Source organism: Solea solea, chromosome 18 (assembly GCF_958295425.1).
Source record: "Solea solea chromosome 18, fSolSol10.1, whole genome shotgun sequence".
Taxonomy (NCBI): Eukaryota; Metazoa; Chordata; class Actinopteri; order Pleuronectiformes; family Soleidae; genus Solea; species Solea solea.
This window is the reverse complement of record NC_081151.1, coordinates 18,087,502-18,105,575: the sequence shown is the minus strand read 5'-3', so window position 1 is coordinate 18,105,575 and position 18,074 is coordinate 18,087,502. Positions and strand designations below refer to the sequence as shown.

Here is an 18,074-nt window from a genome sequence, read left to right as displayed (position 1 = left end):
ACCACAGTAGGCAGGTTCAAGATCATTTTCAGTCTTTTTTTTTTTTATTTCCATGAGTATAAGCAAATGCACAAATGCTCAATGATGAAAAAATAAGGCAGCTGATCAAGAGAGAGCACTGCAAGCTTTATTTACACCTTTTTTGTTTGGCGTCACATTTACGTTATAGCTACAAATTCAAGCAACAGTGCATCAAGCACACACACCTTAAACCAGAGCGGCTCATAAAAGTCTGGACCAAACAACTCCACGATCACCCTCCAACATCACACTTTTGGTTTTTTTGTACATTAAGAAAAACAAAGAAACAGTTGGCCAAAGTTCCAGTGTGTAAGAATAGGTAACAACTAATGGTGAGATTGCTCACCATCCACTCAATTATTCCTTGTTTGCGCGTCGTAAACGTCATGACACAAGATGACACAGAGAGTACATTTAACCCTTCTGCGTACCCTTTAACCCATATGTATGTGACCCCACTCTATGACAGCTGAGATTGGCAGCTGACATAGGGCTGCCATGCCATGTGGAGGATAAAGCAGTAGAAGATGGATGGATGGATACCGAAAAGCAGAGAAATAGAGCTTTGCACCCATATACTTGTCATTACGGTAGCCCACAGGACTTTCCGGAATGATTCACCAGAGCGTCACACGCCAGCTTCTCAGTACCTTATATTCTAAACGGTTGAATAACTGCCAGATATTGAAAGTGAAAGTTGAAAGAGGTCATACATTCTACATTTTTAGGGATGATATATTCAATCCCACCCCCTTTCCCTACTGTTACACACTGGACCTTTAAACTAAAGTACAATGAAACTAAATTGAAGTATTTAAGTGTAATGTCACACACTTTTAGCTGTGCTATTTGGGTAGACCAGTGTTAAGTCCAGAGATAGGAAACAGTCAGAACTCACTCATTCACACGACAGGCAATCTTTGGAAATGAATGGAGGATGTTTGTCGTCAACTACATGCTCACTAAAGTAATTCCTATGGAGTAATAAACTCAAAACCAAGGCATATCATATGCACCACCACCTCTCCCTCTCCCCATGGTCCCTTTTCAGTCTGGAAATAACATGGTGCCGCGTTGAACTCCTACACGTACAGGTCTTAACAGGTCTATGGACACGTATTAAGGACTCGTATGAACTGGACCTTCTGGTGGCAGATAGGAGGCAGAGGACGGCCTCTGCCTGTGAGAGGGACAGAAGCTCTGAGACGCCGATGTCAGCATGGTGGAGGATGATGATGACGGCACAGATGCTGCTTGTGGTGCCTGATACCTGTAGACCATAACAAATGTATATTTGAATTGTTGGAGTAGAGAACACAATTAAATACAGTATATATAAAGTATGTGTAATGTAAATAGTAAATGTAGATGTAAATAGAAATTTCTATTGGTCTATTGTTCTTGTTTTTCCACTTTTGTACATCTTATTTTATTCTTTGCAATACAATTTTGTTCTTGCACTACAACTTGTCTAAATCTAATTTCTAATTTATTCTATTGTGTTCTTCCAGTAGCTCCGATGGTTTTCATCTATCTATCTATCTATCTATCTATCTATCTAATCTATTTTATAGCAACATGGAATAAAAAGTCTAATCTAATGTAATCGATATAACATATACCAATAAATGTGTTTTGGATGTTATTTATCACCCCCAAACTAATTGAACTTCAATTATTCTTTCTACTTCTATGTCATTTACTTCCAGTTTCTTGGATGTTCTATTTTAGCAACTACCAAGCTTTTACAATTTATTTTCTACTTACTATCCAAGATGTGTTCAAAATTATCCCCAAAGCCAATTAAATTGGTTTCATCTGCAGATAAAATAACAACAACAGCGGGCCCGACACTGCACCCTGAGGAACCATCGTTTCACAGCATCATCAAATGTATCTGTAGGATTTTTCCAGGTGCAAAGCTTCATCATATCAATGCTTCACGTTACGTTCCCATAGCACAGTTCAGTTAACAGCCTTTCTCTTACCAGGAATGTGATTTCCTGACCCGTGAGGACGCGGCGCTCCTCTCTCTGATCGGAACGTTCACGAGGAGTTCTGGCATCAGCCTGGGGGAGAAGGCCCTCTCCAGATGAGCTCCATTCAGGTTCAAAGCAAACATGGTTGGCGGAGACATGTCTAACTCCAACAGCATTAAGTTCTCAGCCTGTGTAAGAAGAAATGTCAGTAAAGGTACAGTTTTAAAAACACAATATCACATGTTTACACCATTTTCTACTCAACCCAATTCATATTTCAACAAATCAATCAAAAACTCTACCATCGGTTCCAAAGTGACTTTTGTTTAAAGTGTTATGTACTGAAACATCCTCAGCTACTGCCAAGTTTTATTAAATCACAGTGATTTTTCACTGGTGTAAGATGCAGCATTTTAAACTATGGATAGTTGCCATGGCTACAACAAAAACCATCCTCACATTTCACACATTTTTTTTTTTCTTCCTCTGCTGTACTTGTGAATGTCTCAGCACTGACCTGGTATCTGGATGGGGCCCCGGTTGCCGTGGCAACAGCCATTTGTGCATATTGGCTGATCGGCCTCTTGTATCCCACGGCGGAGAGAGGCCTCTTCTTAACCCGAGTGGTTGCACTGAGAAGTGGAAGGTTTAGTTATTTAAAACACACTCCATGTTCAGACGTTGAGATGCAAAGTTCTCAAAACCAAAGAAATAAAATTGTCTAAATGTTTGAAATGCTTCAATATTGTCAAAATGACACGTATATTATGAAGAAAAACTATATATTTGGGTATCAAGGGGGATTTAGAGACCTCCACTGTGGCTTGTTTAGGGTAAAATTATGACTTTGATGCCCCCTGCTGGTAGCAGGTTGCGACAACGTAAGAACTTCAAATGATGCTATAATCACACATTAGACCAGGGGTGTCAAACATACAGCCTGCAGGCCATAACCGGCCCGCCAGAGGGTTCCAGTCCAGCCCGAATTTGTGAAAATGTCACGTTACAAAACACTATAATTTTTCAGTTCCAGATATCTGTGACCAGGGCGTGAAACTGTTTTGATTGTCATTTGAAATCGGCACAAAGAACCATGCTGATGCATTTTCTGTGCCGTTCACCTTCATTTAAGGCACAAAAAAAGCTTCCGGCTCTGCCTGTGACTAAATATTTCGTAATATAATATAATTTTTTCCTCAAGAAATTTCAAGTTTGTTCATAATATGTTTAAAACAAAGGGGGAAAAATTGTTGACACCCCTGCATTAGATAAAAAATAAACTATGTCATGTCATCTGTCACATTTAAGAACAGTGAATGCATACTTTGGAACACATTGGAGTTATACTGCGTCTAAAAATAGGCACTAGATCTGCACTGCATTGCAGTCTTTATACATAGCAGTGAAAGTTTTTTTTTTCTCTCTCTCCCTTATTAATTAACATAACACCAGCCGTGTCTTCCATCGGTATCGCCTACGCTGTGAAATGACTTCACTGACCTCTCTGGTGGAATGACCGGCCTGAGTTTCCACTGATCCTCCTCACTGTCAAAGTGCAGCCTGTTCATAATCTTGTTCTTTTCCTCGGGAGGTATAAAGTTCTCTATTAACAGATACCTGCAAGAGGCAACGCAGGCACACGTCAGCTGAGTTCACCCACGGAGTTTCGGTTACTCCAAAATCCACTCAATTATTCATAGAATTGAGATTTAATGTAAAAAGAAAAAAGATTATATTGTTGGTATTGTACAAAATAAAACCACCAGTAATAATATAATAACACTACTCAAGACAAAGATATCTCAGAAAAAAAGTAGTTACACATACAGTATGTCGCTTACACTGTATGATATATTACAATAATATATCACATATTAAATATTTCATTGCAAATATAAAAGAAAGTTAACTTTTTTGATACTTGCTATACTACTATCATTTTGGGATACAATCAACAATGTTTGTACAACTGGTGTAATAAAGATTGTACATTATTAAGTTACCAAAATATAAATAAATTGAATTAAGTGTTAAATTAAACATAAATATGGGGATGTGAAGACATAAATACTGAGTGTGTACTAAAACTCACTTGAACTTGAGTTCTCTGGTGAGCTCGTTCTGTGTCTGCTCAAGCTCCTGTCTGGTCACAATGTGCTCATCGATGACATCTCTCATCTCCGCCCTCACCAACTGCAGTTTAGCGTATATCTGTACATAAACATGGGCAAAAAAATAAAAGAGATCAAATCTAATAGCCGCCAGAAACCAAGGAATTGAATTACTCCCAAACACCCGAAAGTACAAGGCCTGACCGGAGAAACTCCCTCAAAAATCTTATTTGCAAACAAGATTAACTGCCCTTTGTGGGTGAGTCATCGTACCCTCTTCAGCTTCTTTGTCTTCAGTTCCACCTCCTGCTGCAGGGAGGAGAACGTGTCTCTCATCTCCAAGGTCTCCTCGTCCTGGAGCATCATCTGCTGCTGGATCTCTCTCTCCCGTCTTATCTGCAACTCACAGTCAAACGTTCAACGACGACCACCAACCTCAAACAATGGACACTGATCCGCTTATTTATGAGACACGTTCAAAGAATTCGCAAGAATTCACTGAGTTGATATTTTAGAAGGAATACTGGCGGGGAGAACTATAAACTAAAAACTACCTGTTCTGCAATTTCTTGCCTCTTCAGTTCCAGCATTTTCTGCTGTTCATTAGTGTGATCAATGATAGTCTTTCCTCCCACTAACAGTTTGCTCTCCATGGTCTGTGAACAAAGACACACAATCAATTATTCATGCAAATTTTTCATCATTCCACCGGCACCACGTTTATGATTTCCTCCCCCCTCCGGTACCTGATATTTCTCGATGATCTTCTCCAGAGCTTCTTGGTCCCACTGCAGCTCCTGCACACTCCTTCGGTGCTCATGCAGGGGCCTTAACCGCTCACTGCTCCCCTGGCAGATCAGACTCTTGGGCCTGACGCTGCCCTCTCTCGTGAGATGTTTCAACTCCATTTCGTCCTGAAGACTCTTCCAAACCTCTGAATCCCTCTCTTTCAGGATCTCGTCCTCCATCCCTGCCATGTTTTTACTCAGTCGTCTGCTATTCCTTCTCCTCCTCCTCTCCTTTGCGAGCATCCCTTGCTTCTCCAGCTGCGCCTTCAAGCGGGCGATCTCCTCCTGGAACTCCCTTAACAGGGCGTCTTTGGGGTCCTCGTTGATCCGAGGTTTGTTCTTTATGTTCTTGGCCCTGCTGGCGTACCTGAGCGTGGCCAGGGACTCGTCAAAGTTCTTGTGCGAAGGCCCCACTGTTGCGATCATCACAGTCTTGGCGTTGCCTCCCAGCGAGTCCTGAAGCAGGCGGGTCAGCTTGGAGTCTCTGTACGGGATGTGGCTGCTCTTCCCGTCCACCAGAGCTGAGATGACGTTCCCCAGCGCCGACAGGGACAGGTTGATTTTGGCCGCTTCCTTCAGTCGCTTCCCTTTGGCGCCCGTCTTGCTCTGGCGCTCGCTGCCCGCCAGGTCAACCATGTTCAGCTTCCCGACGCGGATGTGGTCCTCGCCGTCTGGTCCCACCTCGCTGCACTCCACGGTGATGCCAAATATGGCGTGGGACCTGGAGCTGCGTTCATTCATGTTGGTGAAGCCCACAGACCTGGACTGGTTGCCCAGGTTCATCACGTGTTCAATCTCGGTGGCGTTCTTGGTCACCACTGAGGACAAGTCCTTCACATACACCCCGAAGTCTGGACTCTCCTTCAGCTCCAGCTTCTTGTTGTTGTCTTTGCACAGCAGGTCTCGGACCTCCTCCTGGTAGATCTCCAGGTACGACGACCTCACCAGGTACTTCTGATTCTGAGTTCTGGAGATCTGTGTGAAAATGTGCTGAAAAGAATTCGGTATGACCCCACTCTTTTCCGGGTCACCGGAAACGCCTTGCATGGTGTGCGTTTTACCTGTCCCAGTTTGCCCGTAGGCGAATATGGTCCCGTTGAATCCCTGCAACACGGACTCCACCAGAGGTCTCACAGCGTCTTCATAGATGTCCCTCTGCTTGGACTCAAAGCCGTGCACGACATCGAACGTGAACACCTTCATGGGCTCATCAGGTGGTGCCCTCGGGTTCCTGATAGTGATCTGCCCCCGTTTCTCATCCACGGCCAGGACGTTCTCACACCCCGACATCTCCTCTCTCCTGCTGAACGGCCGGCAGCGCACCACCACAGTCACCGCCTCGCCGTGTTTGCTTTTAGACATTTTGATTCCAAGAGTAAGAAGAAGAAAAAAAAGTATCCTCACCGCGTTATAAAGCCATGATGTCGTTGCGATGCGATGCGACGCGACGCCCGCAGTTTTGCGCCTCCGTACAGGTGCAGAGAGAGACGGGCGCGCCCCTCATGTGAGCCAGTCTGAGCGACTCTCACCGTCATCCTCCTCCTCCTCCTCGACGGGACCCAGCGCCTCCTCCTCCGCCCTCAGCATCTGTCTGAAAGGATGCGAAGTCACAACAACATGTAAAAGGCTGACGACGATGCTGATGATGAGGAGGAAAAACACAGCCCTGCCCAGCCCACACTGCCTCACCCCCCCCGTGCTGAACACACCCTGCTCCGCTCTGCTCTGCGGACAATGGGAACCATGTGCCATGTGACGTGCGCATGCATGCGCGTACAGGATTGGAGCAAATTTACGTTACATATCGTGTATATACGTATATACAATATATGTGTGTACATATATATATATATATATTTCTGTATATATATATGTACATATATACACATAATATATTAATATATATATAAAAAGCAGATTATTGTGTTGGTTGCTGGGGAAATGATTAAAGTAGGATTAAAGTATTTTAAATGACACCTCAATAACAGCAAAACTTAAAAAACATAATGGACATTTTAAATATACTGTGACGTCAAGCGATGGCAAACGTCCTCATTGTATCTCCATTAACATGAACTATATCTATTATTAGTTCCATTTTTTCTTCTCTTTCTCCTTGTTTAGTAATTATTTGTTATTATTGTTTATGGGTTTGAATGACTTTCTTTCCCCTGTATATGGCCATAACAGTGTACGTCTCTTAATGCTGTTTCTACAAAGACAGCAGCTGTGCAACTGCAAATACGGTTTAAAAAAAGGCATTAAAAGCAACACACCAAACACTTGCATACAAAAACACACATACATTTCAATTTATAGACAGATTTTAAGTCATCTTTTATCTATAAGAGTAAGCTGGTCTTTATACGCTTTTAAAGAAATCTTTTTGTTGATTATTGCAATATAATTGTTACTATCATCATTATTATTATTAACATTACTATTTTTAAGTAATATGTTCTGTTTTGTGTTTTCAATGTTTTTGTACGTGGACCGCATAGAGAGTAAATGTTATCTTAACAGCAGTTAATGGAGATTGAAATAAATAAATAAATAAATAAAGCTCTCACAGGGTCAATTCACTCCCATAAGTTAGAAGGTTAACCATAAGCTTTTAAAGGTTTCAGACACAAGGAGTACAAAATAACATCCCCCCACAAAAAAAGGTTCAATAACAAAAGAATTTATTCAAGCTTTGCATTTACATTACCACTCAGAACAGGCCAGAAAAATCTTAGAATGTACAGAAAGAGACACTTGCTGAAGCAAACATTCATCCGTCACCAGTTCTCAAGTTGGAAAATATTTTAATTCCTTTGCCTCTTTAGTGTCTCGACACAAGTGGTGTGTGTGTGTGTGTGTGAATAATTGCCATATGTAATAAGTGCCACTCAATCTAGACACTGTTGGGTAAATCAATGTTAAGTACAATATAAAAACCACTTTAGCGATGACGCACAGTTGTCAGTTTATTAGGTACATGGAGCTAGTATTAATGGAGGCTACACACATTCTTTTCGAAGGTGCTTATGTTTGAACACTCCTAAAATATTCATACCATGAAGTTTAGGCTAAATTACAGTATCTACAGCCTCCAAAGTGATCACACAAAAGCTGTACCTTTTGGACGTACCTAATAAACTGGCTGTGTGTTTCTCAGAATGTTTCCCTCCACTCATGATATATGAAGGTACGAGTTTTATTCGTTGCTACGGGCACGTGTGGCGAGTCGGTCACTTGTGAAACCTCTTGCTAGAGTCGTTGGCGTGATCCAGTAAGAGTTGGCATGGAGTGAAATGATTCCCGTAGACGGCTTCGTACTTTCTCATCTTCTCCACCAGCTTGTCGGCGCCAAAACTGTCCACAAAGCGGAAAGGTCCTGGAAGCAGTGACATATTGGATTAGGATTATAGAATATACCATTCCTGGGCTTTCAGATTCATGCAAAAACACTAGGAAATAAGAAAGAAGATTAAGGTTTAGTTCTGACCTCCGAGGCAAGGAGGGAATCCCAGACCAAACACAGCCCCGATGTCTCCTTCCAGTGGGCTGTTCAAAATACCCTCCTGCAAACACAGTATGGCCTCGTTGACGAAGCGGGAAACGAGCCTGTACTGCACGTCTGAGTCCGATGAACTGTATAAAAACAGTATTTAATTGGTAAAGATGTTAAATACTGAAGCAGGGACAGTATATGTAAGAAACTGACTGATAAAAACCGAGCACAAACTGTTTACCCTTTGACAGGTGACCTCAAATAACCCAGCATGACCCCGGGCCGGTGTCAGCCTCAGGCAGAATATAAGAAATTAAATAACTTAACAAACGGTGGTGTGGTGTTATGGTCTGTTAAGTCATCCACCACCAAGCACCGTATAATGGAGCTTGTAGCGCTTCAACACAGCGAATACCAGCAGAGAAACAGCAGAAATGCTGAAAAAGCCTCAGTACCCATCTCAAAAATGCTCGACCAGAGGAGAAGCTAAACGAGGGTCTGCAGCGGAAGTACCTTTAAATTATCACTCTTGTCACCCTGTGTTCACCTTTACATTATTAACATACAAAAGCCCAATTATTTCCACTTCAGTAAATTAAAAAAACCTAAATCTAAACATTTTAAGACCAATTGCTCAAATTATTTTGTATTACAGGAAACGATTGGTGCAATGTTCAGTGTCTTATACAACTTACACAGCAGGATTTGGAGTCATCCTGTATTTCTCCAGGATTTCTCCAATGTCTGGGTTAACCTCTTTGGATTTAAGTCCTGGCTGGTAGACGTAGCAACCCTTCCCGGATTTGCGTCCTAGGCAGGAAATACAAGCATTAAATCATATCACGTCTAGAGTGACGCGGCTTCATTAAAACGAAAATTACGGCACAGTTCTTCCGACATGGCCACCCGTACCCTTGAATCCCTGGTCGACCATGGTCTTCAGAACCTCCACGTTTCCGCCTCCAAAGCGAGAGCCGAAAGCTTTGCCGAGATCCTCTGCCACATGGGCGGCTACGTCGATGCCGACTTCATCAGCCAGTGTCGCTGCACCCACCGGGAAACCAAAGCCCGTCGTGAGTCCGTCCAACTTCTTGGGGTCAACTCCTTCCTGCAAATGCAAGAAAACGATTAAATATTATATAGTATATAATGTATAAATAAAAGCAGACACTGGCCTTATAATGATATAACAGGTTGAAACCACAAACCTGAAGTACTCGTACAGCTTCAGCCAACATTGGAGCCAAACACCTCGTGGTATAGAATCCAGGCCCGTCCTGCAAAAACAGTGCAATTAAGTTACAGCTAAGGTCCTTTTCTCCGCTAGACTTGGAACGATTGGGGGTTGCAACCTTCAGCCGGTCCGAGTTTGCTTTCACACTGCACTTTAGTGAAACAAACCGAACCTTTTGAATAGCATGTTCCCCTCTTTGCCTGAGGGGGCGCTGTGTCAAGAATTACTGAAGGAGAAGACAAACAATGAAGACAAGTCGCTCATCTGTTGGTTAATGCAGGGCAACTTCTGTTTCCGCCACATTAAGAGCAAACCATGGAGCTGCATCAAATCCTATAGGTCTTGGTTTTTTTTTTATTTCGTTTTATGTGAATATACTGTACATTTACACTGTAAAATCTGATTTAACATGTGTGTATGTTTTTATACTTGTTTTTTTATACTTTCTACAGTATTTTATTGTTTTATTGTTTGTTCTTGTGTCTATTAGGTCTCCTGTTTTGATATTTTATTTATTCTATTGATGTACAGCACTTTGTTTTAGCTGTTGTTTGCTTTATAAGTGCTTTATAAATAAAGTTGGATTGGATTTTGGTTCGGTTGCGCATTCCAACACCCCAACATGTATCAATACATAAATCATGGAGCTTTTAGCTTTAGCTAAATATAAGCACTTTAAAAGTATTACAATATAGCAATCAAAAATAAAAACACCTGCTAACTGCAGTGGGAATTCACTCCAAGGTCAAATTTCTCTGCAATAGACATGGATTTTTTTTTTATTACTTCCAGCTCCAGCTTTGGAACACGTTAGCATGATAGCTTGAACAGTTCTTCTTCTACGATTTTATTTTGGCGGTCTATCCACTGAGTCTGCACCTTTACTTGCATAATACAAGACATTAAATTACTGCCGAGTTTGAAAGATATAAATGTGCAACTACCATTCACTCGCCTAATGGTACGTTCTCCTGTTGTGTATAGATTAACTTCCCTCTGGAATGAGTTGCCTTTTAATATTAGACACGCCCCTTCACTTCCTGTTGTTGAAGCTCGTCTTAAGACGCACTTCATCTCCTTGGCCTTTGACACAGTGTGAGCTGTTGGTGTTATAGAGAACTGCTGTTTTCTCCGTTTTTATTGCCTTGTGAACGTGAGATGTGTTTTTCACTTATTTCATTTCTTTTTTTAATATACTTTTCACCTGTGTTTTAAGTCATTTTAACGTTATTGTACAGCACTTTGTGCAACTGTGTTGTTTGTTAAATGTGCTCGATAAATAAAGTGGATTGGATTGGATCCCACCACATTGGTTGTTTGTAATCTGTAATGGGGATCATGACTCAGAGGTGGAATAAACAAGACTCATTTAATGGGAAATGAAAATTAACTTTAAGTCAATGACTATTCAAGATATTAAAAAGATACATAAAAGTTAACAGTTGCATTTAATAAACAAAAAAAACAATACCCAATAATAATAATAATAATGACCACCTAAATTTATGGTGCATCCATTATCACAAGGTGGCAGTGTCAGCCAGCATTGAGATAGTGTACTTCATATGTGACATTTACAAGGTTTCTTGAATGCACCTCATAGCTGCATTACTTTCACTAGCGCTAATGCACTGGAGTATAATAACACCATTGTTCAAGTAGCATTTTTACTCGTAACGCCCATCCTTGGTGAGGCACAAAAAAAAAGGAGGCACAAACTCACCCCAACCACGATGATGACTTTGCCCTGTTTCAGGCCGACTGCCACCGCAGAGGCTATCGTGTCCTTCGACGTCTGATCAGTGCTTATGATCTCAAGGAGCTGCATCTTGTCGACTGGAGAGAAGTAGTGCATTCCGATCACCTGAGCACACAGAGATAATACTCAGCGTCATTGCGTTATTTCATTTCGATGCCAACCATGGCTTTTAAATGACGAGGCTCTCGAGTACCAACCTTATCTGGCCTCTTGCTGGCTGCAGCGATGTCCTTGATGGGCAGAGCGGACGTGTTGCTGGCAAATATGCAGTGAGGGGAGACAACCTGCAGGAAAATGATGGTTATTTCACGGTCGCTGCTCGACGATGAAACTATTTCAAGGGCATTATCTTTCTAACAGCTTGTTAAAGTCCTACTTACAGCTTCCACCTCCTTCAGGACTGCGTGCTTGATTTTAATGTCCTCAAACACAGCTTCAATAACCATGTCGGCCTTTTCAAAGCCCTTGTAATCCAGCTGGCCCGTCAAGTTGCACAGGATGGAGTCCCTCTCAAATGACGTGATGTTCCTTTTCTTGGTTTTGTCATTGAACCTAGTTAAGAAAAAAAATTAGCATAATACATTTTCAGAATCACCATAACTGACCATTACTTCTTACCACTTCTTACCACTCATAACTATTTACAGTACATCCTCCAACCATTGTGTTTTTTGTAGTTGTGGAGGAAAACAGCCTGTGATGCATTTAACGTGCTGTTGTAAGTAGTTTTTATGTAGATATATACACTTATTAAATGTTAACACCGTATTTTCAATAAAGCAATATAAAAAAAAGCAATTTAAATGAAGCCCATGACAATTTTTTTGCTGAATCTGGCCACAGGTGATCATTTTAGATTCCTGGTTTATGTGAAATACTGTATAATTACTGTGATTAAAAGGAATAGTTCCGTTTTTTTTTTTGTTTTTTTTAAAGTGGAGCTATATATTGTACTGATGCTTTTTTGTGCTGTTTTTTTGGAGAGGAGAGAACAGATCACTTTTCCATCGTTTAGATGAGCACAGAAAACATGTTGTAACCCATCAATGAATACAGTGTTTTAGTCAAACAGTTAATTTACCACATTGTTGCACTAAAGTGTGTAGAGATCGAGAAAACAGTGGGTTTTTTTTGGTCTGAGAGGCGTTTTAAGGGACCAGAAATGGTGTTTTTTGAAAACGCCTCCCATAGTAGGAAAATACACAACTTTAGGAAAACGATGATGTCATATTCCGAACTCTCTCTTTCATTGTCTTGGAGACTGTTTGACAGTTTTACCAACTACTGTCTAGAGCTGAAACGATTAATCGACGAATCGATTATTAATCGATTACTAAATTAATCGACAACTATTTTGACAATCGATTAATCTGTTTGAAGCTTTTTTCAGGATTAAAACAAGATTTCTGATTGTTTAAGCTTCTTAAATATGAATATTTTCTTCATTTCTTTGCTCTGGATAACAAATTAATCATTAGAAGTCAATCATTTTGGTTTGTGGACAAAACAAGACATTTGAGAACATCATCATTTCCAGGTTTGACGAAACACCGATCAACATTTTTTAAGGTTTTCTGATATTTTATGGACCAAACGATTCATCGAGAAAATAATCGACAGAATAATCGATTATGAAAACAATCGTTAGTTGCAGCTCTACTACTGTCATTATAAAAGTAAGTAGGCAGTTATGCTTCCTTCTGGATGTACACTTCATCTTACTCGGACAAAGAAATTGACAAAAAACTTTTTGAAAAGAAAAAGATAACTTATGTTGCGTGCCGTTTCGGTCTGGACGTGGCCTTATAAGCTGCTGTAAATAAACATCCTGTGTACCAAAGACAAGTGATCTAAAATCTCACCCTACCCTTTGTAAACCTGCTGCTCTCCCCTGGCCAGTCCAGCCTCAGTGGTGTCCTTAAGGATTGTGTGCACACCTTTGTCCACAGTCACCTGAGCCACACCTGCTCCCATTAGACCTGCTCCCAAGACGGCAAGAGTCCTGGTGGTTAAAAAAAAAAACAAGAAGAAGACTGAATTAGATTAACAAAACAAAATGAGTTGCGTCAATCGTGTCGATCAAAGAGCCATTGCACTTACTTCACATCTCTTTCGGGAGTTCCAAAGCGGTTCTTCTTGCATGCGACTTGACCATGGTAGAGACCGATTAGTGCGGCCGATTCTGAGGTTCTTCCCAACTGACCGAAATTCTGTGACAGCCACACAAATCAAAATACATGTTAACACATTAGTCTGATTAAAATTTTCCTAAGTCGAATTTGGGTGATTATTATTAGGAGACGGGCTGGCCTGTGCGTTTGTGACAGTCCTCATAATTATAATACTAATAGAAGATGCCAGTACACAGAGGAATAAGACGACAGCGACATAATTGTGGTGAAAGTCGGGCCAGTAATGGATAGATGCCCTTTTATGCTCACACTAAAGACTAACAAGCTAAAAGGCAGTGTTCTGCCCCCTAGTGGACAAGAGGTGGACACACATCTGTCAATAATGCAGACCTGCCAACCTTGAAAAAAGAATTTTGAGTAGCAACTTTATTGTCAATGTTATTGTTCTTATATATGTAGCTGCAGCGTGCGCATGCACCCCAAAAATTATCCAATTTTCAATGACCTTTTGGTTTGTCACACATAATTCATATGCATGTCTCACATGCTTACTAAACACTTCCCCACTCCCCACTGAATTCTAATTCTAAACCCATAGAGTTGTCTATATTACTGTGGGCTGACGCACTCATGCAAGTAAACAAAATGCGTATCTTAGAGGTTGGCAGGTCTGATAATGCTTACTGGACGTCCGTGTTTGAGCTACAATGGGATTGTCCATGAAAACACACTAAGTGACGTTCACTTACACGCAAAAAAAAATACCACAAAAACTCAATTTAGAGACGATATAAGCCAAAAACCCTTACCTGAGACTCAGCCAGGTACCCAGCCACAGGGCCTTGTTCTACTCCAGCTTTCACACACTGGAAGGAAAAGGCAACAAATGACATTTTAAGACTGGATTTCCAAAAAAAACAAAAAGACAAACTAAGTCTTCGAAGAAGCGTTTACTTACTTCAATGATTTTTAGAGGTGCTGGATAAAGTCCCTTGCTCTGCTTCATAACCTTACCATGGACAGTTTTGTAAATTTGGTTGCGTACAAATCCAAAGCTCATGACGTAGTCTTGAATTTCTGTGGCAAAGGATATATACCTTAGTGTCGGATTCCTTTTAAATAAATGTTATTTCAACATATACAGCACAACTTACTCTGCATTGTCCCTTTCTCTTTACGAAGAGGGATTTTCTTGTTGACGATTCCTTTCGCACATTCGATGGCAACTTCTTCAAGGTAGTCTATCGTTCTTTCTTCGGGACTTTTAAGGCCGGGTCCTAGAAACAACATTAACAATCAGTCAAAATTACAGATTACATCCATGGGTGGGAATACTTAGAAAGCACCAACTGTTTTGTTTTTACCTAGAGGGTCTACGAGTTGGTCAACAAGTCCCATCTTCTTGGCTTTATCTGCTCGGATATTTCTTCCCGTCAGCATCATGTCAAAGGCACTGGGTAGACCGATCTAGGAGGTAATAAAAGAGACGATGCCTTAACTGAGCCACCATCAATATGAACAATGCTGTGACTTGGTTTGTGCCTCTCATGGGGACAGTGACAACACGTTTAAACCGTGTAATATACTTCACCCTGAAAAAGGGTCATTTTCTGTATCCTAACTGTTTCAAATATGTATTATAGAGCTGAAACAATTAATTGATAACTATATTAATAATCGATGAATAGGTTTGAAGCTTTTTTCATGATTAAAACAAAATTTCCGATTGTTTAAGCTTCTTAAGTGTGAATATTTTCTTAATTTCTTTGCTCTGGATAACAAAGAAATCATTAAAAGTTCATCATTTTGGTTTGTGGACAAAACAAGACATTTGAAAACATCATCATTTCCAGGTTTGACGAACACCAATCAACATTTTTTAAGGTTTTCTGATATTTTATGGACCAAACGATTGATCGAGAGAATAATCGACAGCTTAATCAATTATGAAAATAATCATTAGTTGCAGCTCTAAGGTATTACATACTTAAAATACAGCAGATGACATCTGGTGTAGTTATATGAATTATATACTCTAACTTTACATGTGTAAGAAACAACGAATATGCCCACGAATATCATACAATACAGCGATACAGAGTTGTTAACCGAGTTTTTGTATAGAATTATATGTTCTGATCAATATTTAAACCTTAAATATTATAACTGACTAAATGACTGAATATCAGAGCCGTTAAAAAAAAAACCTCACAGACACAACACCACAATCTAAGACCTTAGACAATAATTTCATAATGACATGATATTGATATAGAGTCCAACCCCCGTGGGAACCTTCTAGTATGAATAATATTTGTACTTAAGAACAAATAAAGTAATTGAAACACCAGAAAACCTGAATATCTACACACTGATTTTGGTCCCAGCTCGAAATCTGGGATCGGACTTTTGGTACCAACCATTTTGGGGAGTCGCTGAGTACCACCAGCTCCAGGGAGAAGACCCAGCATTACTTCAGGAGTACCAAGTACTGTCTTCTTGCTCTTTGTTGCAATTCTGTACTGGCAGGCAATGGCAAACTGAAATGCAACACAAGACCACACGTTAACAGTTACCCTAGTGAATTATTTTTAGTTGAATACTGAAACTGTTGATGTTTACCTCGAGGCCTCCTCCTAAGCAAGAGCCGTTGATGGCAGCGACGATGGGCTTCGAAGATTTTTCAATCTGCTCAAACATTTTCTGACCTTCCTGAGAGAGTTTGGCTACCTCCTCCTCCGTCTTGCAGCTCTGGATCATACTGCAACACATATTAAGTGTTTAAAAAGAAACCGACACACGCCCAACACCGATGACAATGACATTAATACTACAGCTGACATGTTTCAGAACAGCCAGGTTTCTCTTACTTAATATCCGCTCCTGCGATGAAGCATCCAGGCTTTGAGGAGATGAGGACGGCGCTCTGAACAGCATCGTTGGCCCACAGCTCACCCATTACCTCGCTCATTTCCTTTTGCATTTGGACTGACAGGGTGTTAACCTACAACGAGAAACAATCATCAGTTTCCCATTTAATCCCAGGAGTGAAAACTAAATCACTCGCTTTTTAAAAAAAGGAACCCGCACCTTGGAGTTTGGGTCGTTGATTCGTACAACAGCAACATCACCCTTGACTTCATAGTTCACGTGTGTGCGAGCTTAAAAAAAAAAAAAATACAGAGAGAAGATAATGTTGTGGGGGAAACAATTGTGTCACTGAAGAGGGTAAATTATTAGACATTTACTGCACAACTTTGTATTGATTTTGGTATTACCTAGCATGGCAGTAGCTACGGAGAAGCTGCGATACCTACTGCCTGTGAAAGAGGAAAATGAGATTAAATAATACATAGTCAAAAGACACTGTCTTAATATAACAAAATTACTAAAATACAAAAAAGTTGAATATAAAACACAATATAAATACACATAACCAGGGATTATTCGATTATTAATCAACTATTTTGACAATCATTAATCGATTTTAGAGTGTTTTTTTTTCATAATTAATACAAGCTCTCTGATTTTCGTTATTTCCAGGTCTGGAAAACATTTAATGAACCAAAAAAATAGTTCTTTGATCGACGGATTAATCGATTAAGAAAACAATGGTTAGTCACGGCCCTACACATCATACACATACACTCTATAAAGTGAGGTGTTGCACTATAGCCTAAATTGTTCACTATTGCAGACGAAATGTCTTCATATGCGACATACACAGAAGTATATGAGACGCTCATATAATATTGCCCTGACCTCAAACGGTCTCGGCCATGCTGTGCAGACGAGTGGAAAATGACCCTTCACCTAGATTCTCCGCCCACCCGTGACACAGAAAGTTGCCATCACAATGGCGAATGAATGACACAAGTTTTCAAACAAGACACAGAAATGAGACACAACGTGTCTCAACTTTCGTGACAGGGATACTTTTCAGAGAGAAGTGGAATCGGTCCGATTAAAACATATTTCTAGCGCCGCCTCTCAAACGTAACTTGCGGGATTCCGTAGCCCCAAGCTAGGCTAGCCATCTGGCATTAAAAACAAGTTTGTACTTTGTTTTAATCGCTAAAACAAAAAAGCTCTACTTTGATGGGTATTTCAAACAGACTTCCACTGAGACATTTGTTCGCCGAGAGAACAAAACGACCGTGTTTTAACGATGCACTACCTCGCACGTCTGCAGTGGCGTATCTTAAGCTAACAGCTACTCTAACAAGCGAATCACCGCCGCAAAACACTTGGCACATTCCGGGTTTTTTTTACAGTGTCACGCTGCTGATACGCGTAATATTCTTGGTAATAAACACATGCAGTCCCCACCTGTTAAGAGAGCAAATCTCCTTAATGTCAACCTGGAAAGAACACCAAGGGCTCGAGCACCAGCCATCTTGGGAGCGGAGGTCAGTAGCAGTCGGTAGATGTGAAGCTAGTAGCCACCACTAGCCCGCTGTCACTCTGCACTGAGCGCGACTTCCTGAAACCTGGAACTCTCGGAGCAGCGCTGAATCGGACCTGACGATGATTGGCTATGATTGAAAATACTCG

General features: G+C 40.8%; 2 protein-coding genes across 4 annotated transcripts in view; both read right to left on the bottom strand.

Moving 5' to 3' along the window:
• Positions 1–428: 428 nt before the first annotated feature.
• Positions 429–18,074, bottom strand: part of LOC131445284 (kinesin-like protein KIF3B) — a 31,048-nt gene continuing 13,402 nt past the window's right edge. Inside the window, exons 2-10 of one of the 3 annotated variants that reach the window (XM_058616249.1) lie at positions 6,304–6,490; positions 4,858–6,202; positions 4,666–4,767; positions 4,385–4,507; positions 4,093–4,211; positions 3,501–3,617; positions 2,518–2,632; positions 2,010–2,188; positions 429–1,291 (exon numbers count right to left, since the gene is read on the bottom strand). In XM_058616249.1, the coding sequence (XP_058472232.1) occupies positions 1,141–1,291; positions 2,010–2,188; positions 2,518–2,632; positions 3,501–3,617; positions 4,093–4,211; positions 4,385–4,507; positions 4,666–4,767; positions 4,858–6,202; positions 6,304–6,434 (2,382 nt within the window). In that variant the 5' untranslated portion in view covers positions 6,435–6,490 and the 3' untranslated portion in view covers positions 429–1,140. Of the gene's footprint in view, positions 1,292–2,009; positions 2,189–2,517; positions 2,633–3,500; positions 3,618–4,092; positions 4,212–4,384; positions 4,508–4,665; positions 4,768–4,857; positions 6,599–18,074 lie in introns of those variants that run through there. The other 2 variants (XM_058616251.1, XM_058616252.1) reach the window with 2 other exon arrangements.
• Positions 7,567–18,003, bottom strand: hadhab (hydroxyacyl-CoA dehydrogenase trifunctional multienzyme complex subunit alpha b). The gene is made up of 20 exons (XM_058616253.1): positions 17,850–18,003; positions 16,799–16,840; positions 16,611–16,681; positions 16,391–16,524; positions 16,143–16,281; positions 15,941–16,060; positions 14,885–14,987; positions 14,675–14,797; positions 14,479–14,597; positions 14,330–14,386; positions 13,489–13,598; positions 13,256–13,390; positions 11,769–11,940; positions 11,586–11,672; positions 11,353–11,493; positions 9,604–9,672; positions 9,308–9,503; positions 9,091–9,205; positions 8,390–8,535; positions 7,567–8,278 (listed from the first exon to the last, which is right to left on the bottom strand). The coding sequence occupies exons 1-20, from the start codon at positions 17,914–17,916 to the stop codon at positions 8,133–8,135; spliced, it is 2,292 nt and encodes a 763-aa protein (XP_058472236.1). The 5' UTR covers positions 17,917–18,003; the 3' UTR covers positions 7,567–8,132.

Excerpts from the sequence above, each read along its gene's own strand:
- hadhab (XM_058616253.1), bottom strand. The coding sequence starts at position 17,916 with ATGGCTGGTGCTCGAGCCCTTGGTGTTCTTTCCAGGTTGACATTAAGG. Across the intron at positions 9,504-9,603 it reads AAGCTGTACGAGTACTTCAG|GAAGGAGTTGACCCCAAGAA; the intron begins GTTTGTGGTTTC and ends TTGCATTTGCAG. Across the intron at positions 8,536-9,090 it reads ATGACTCCAAATCCTGCTGT|TTCATCGGACTCAGACGTGC; the intron begins GTAAGTTGTATA and ends GTTTTTATACAG.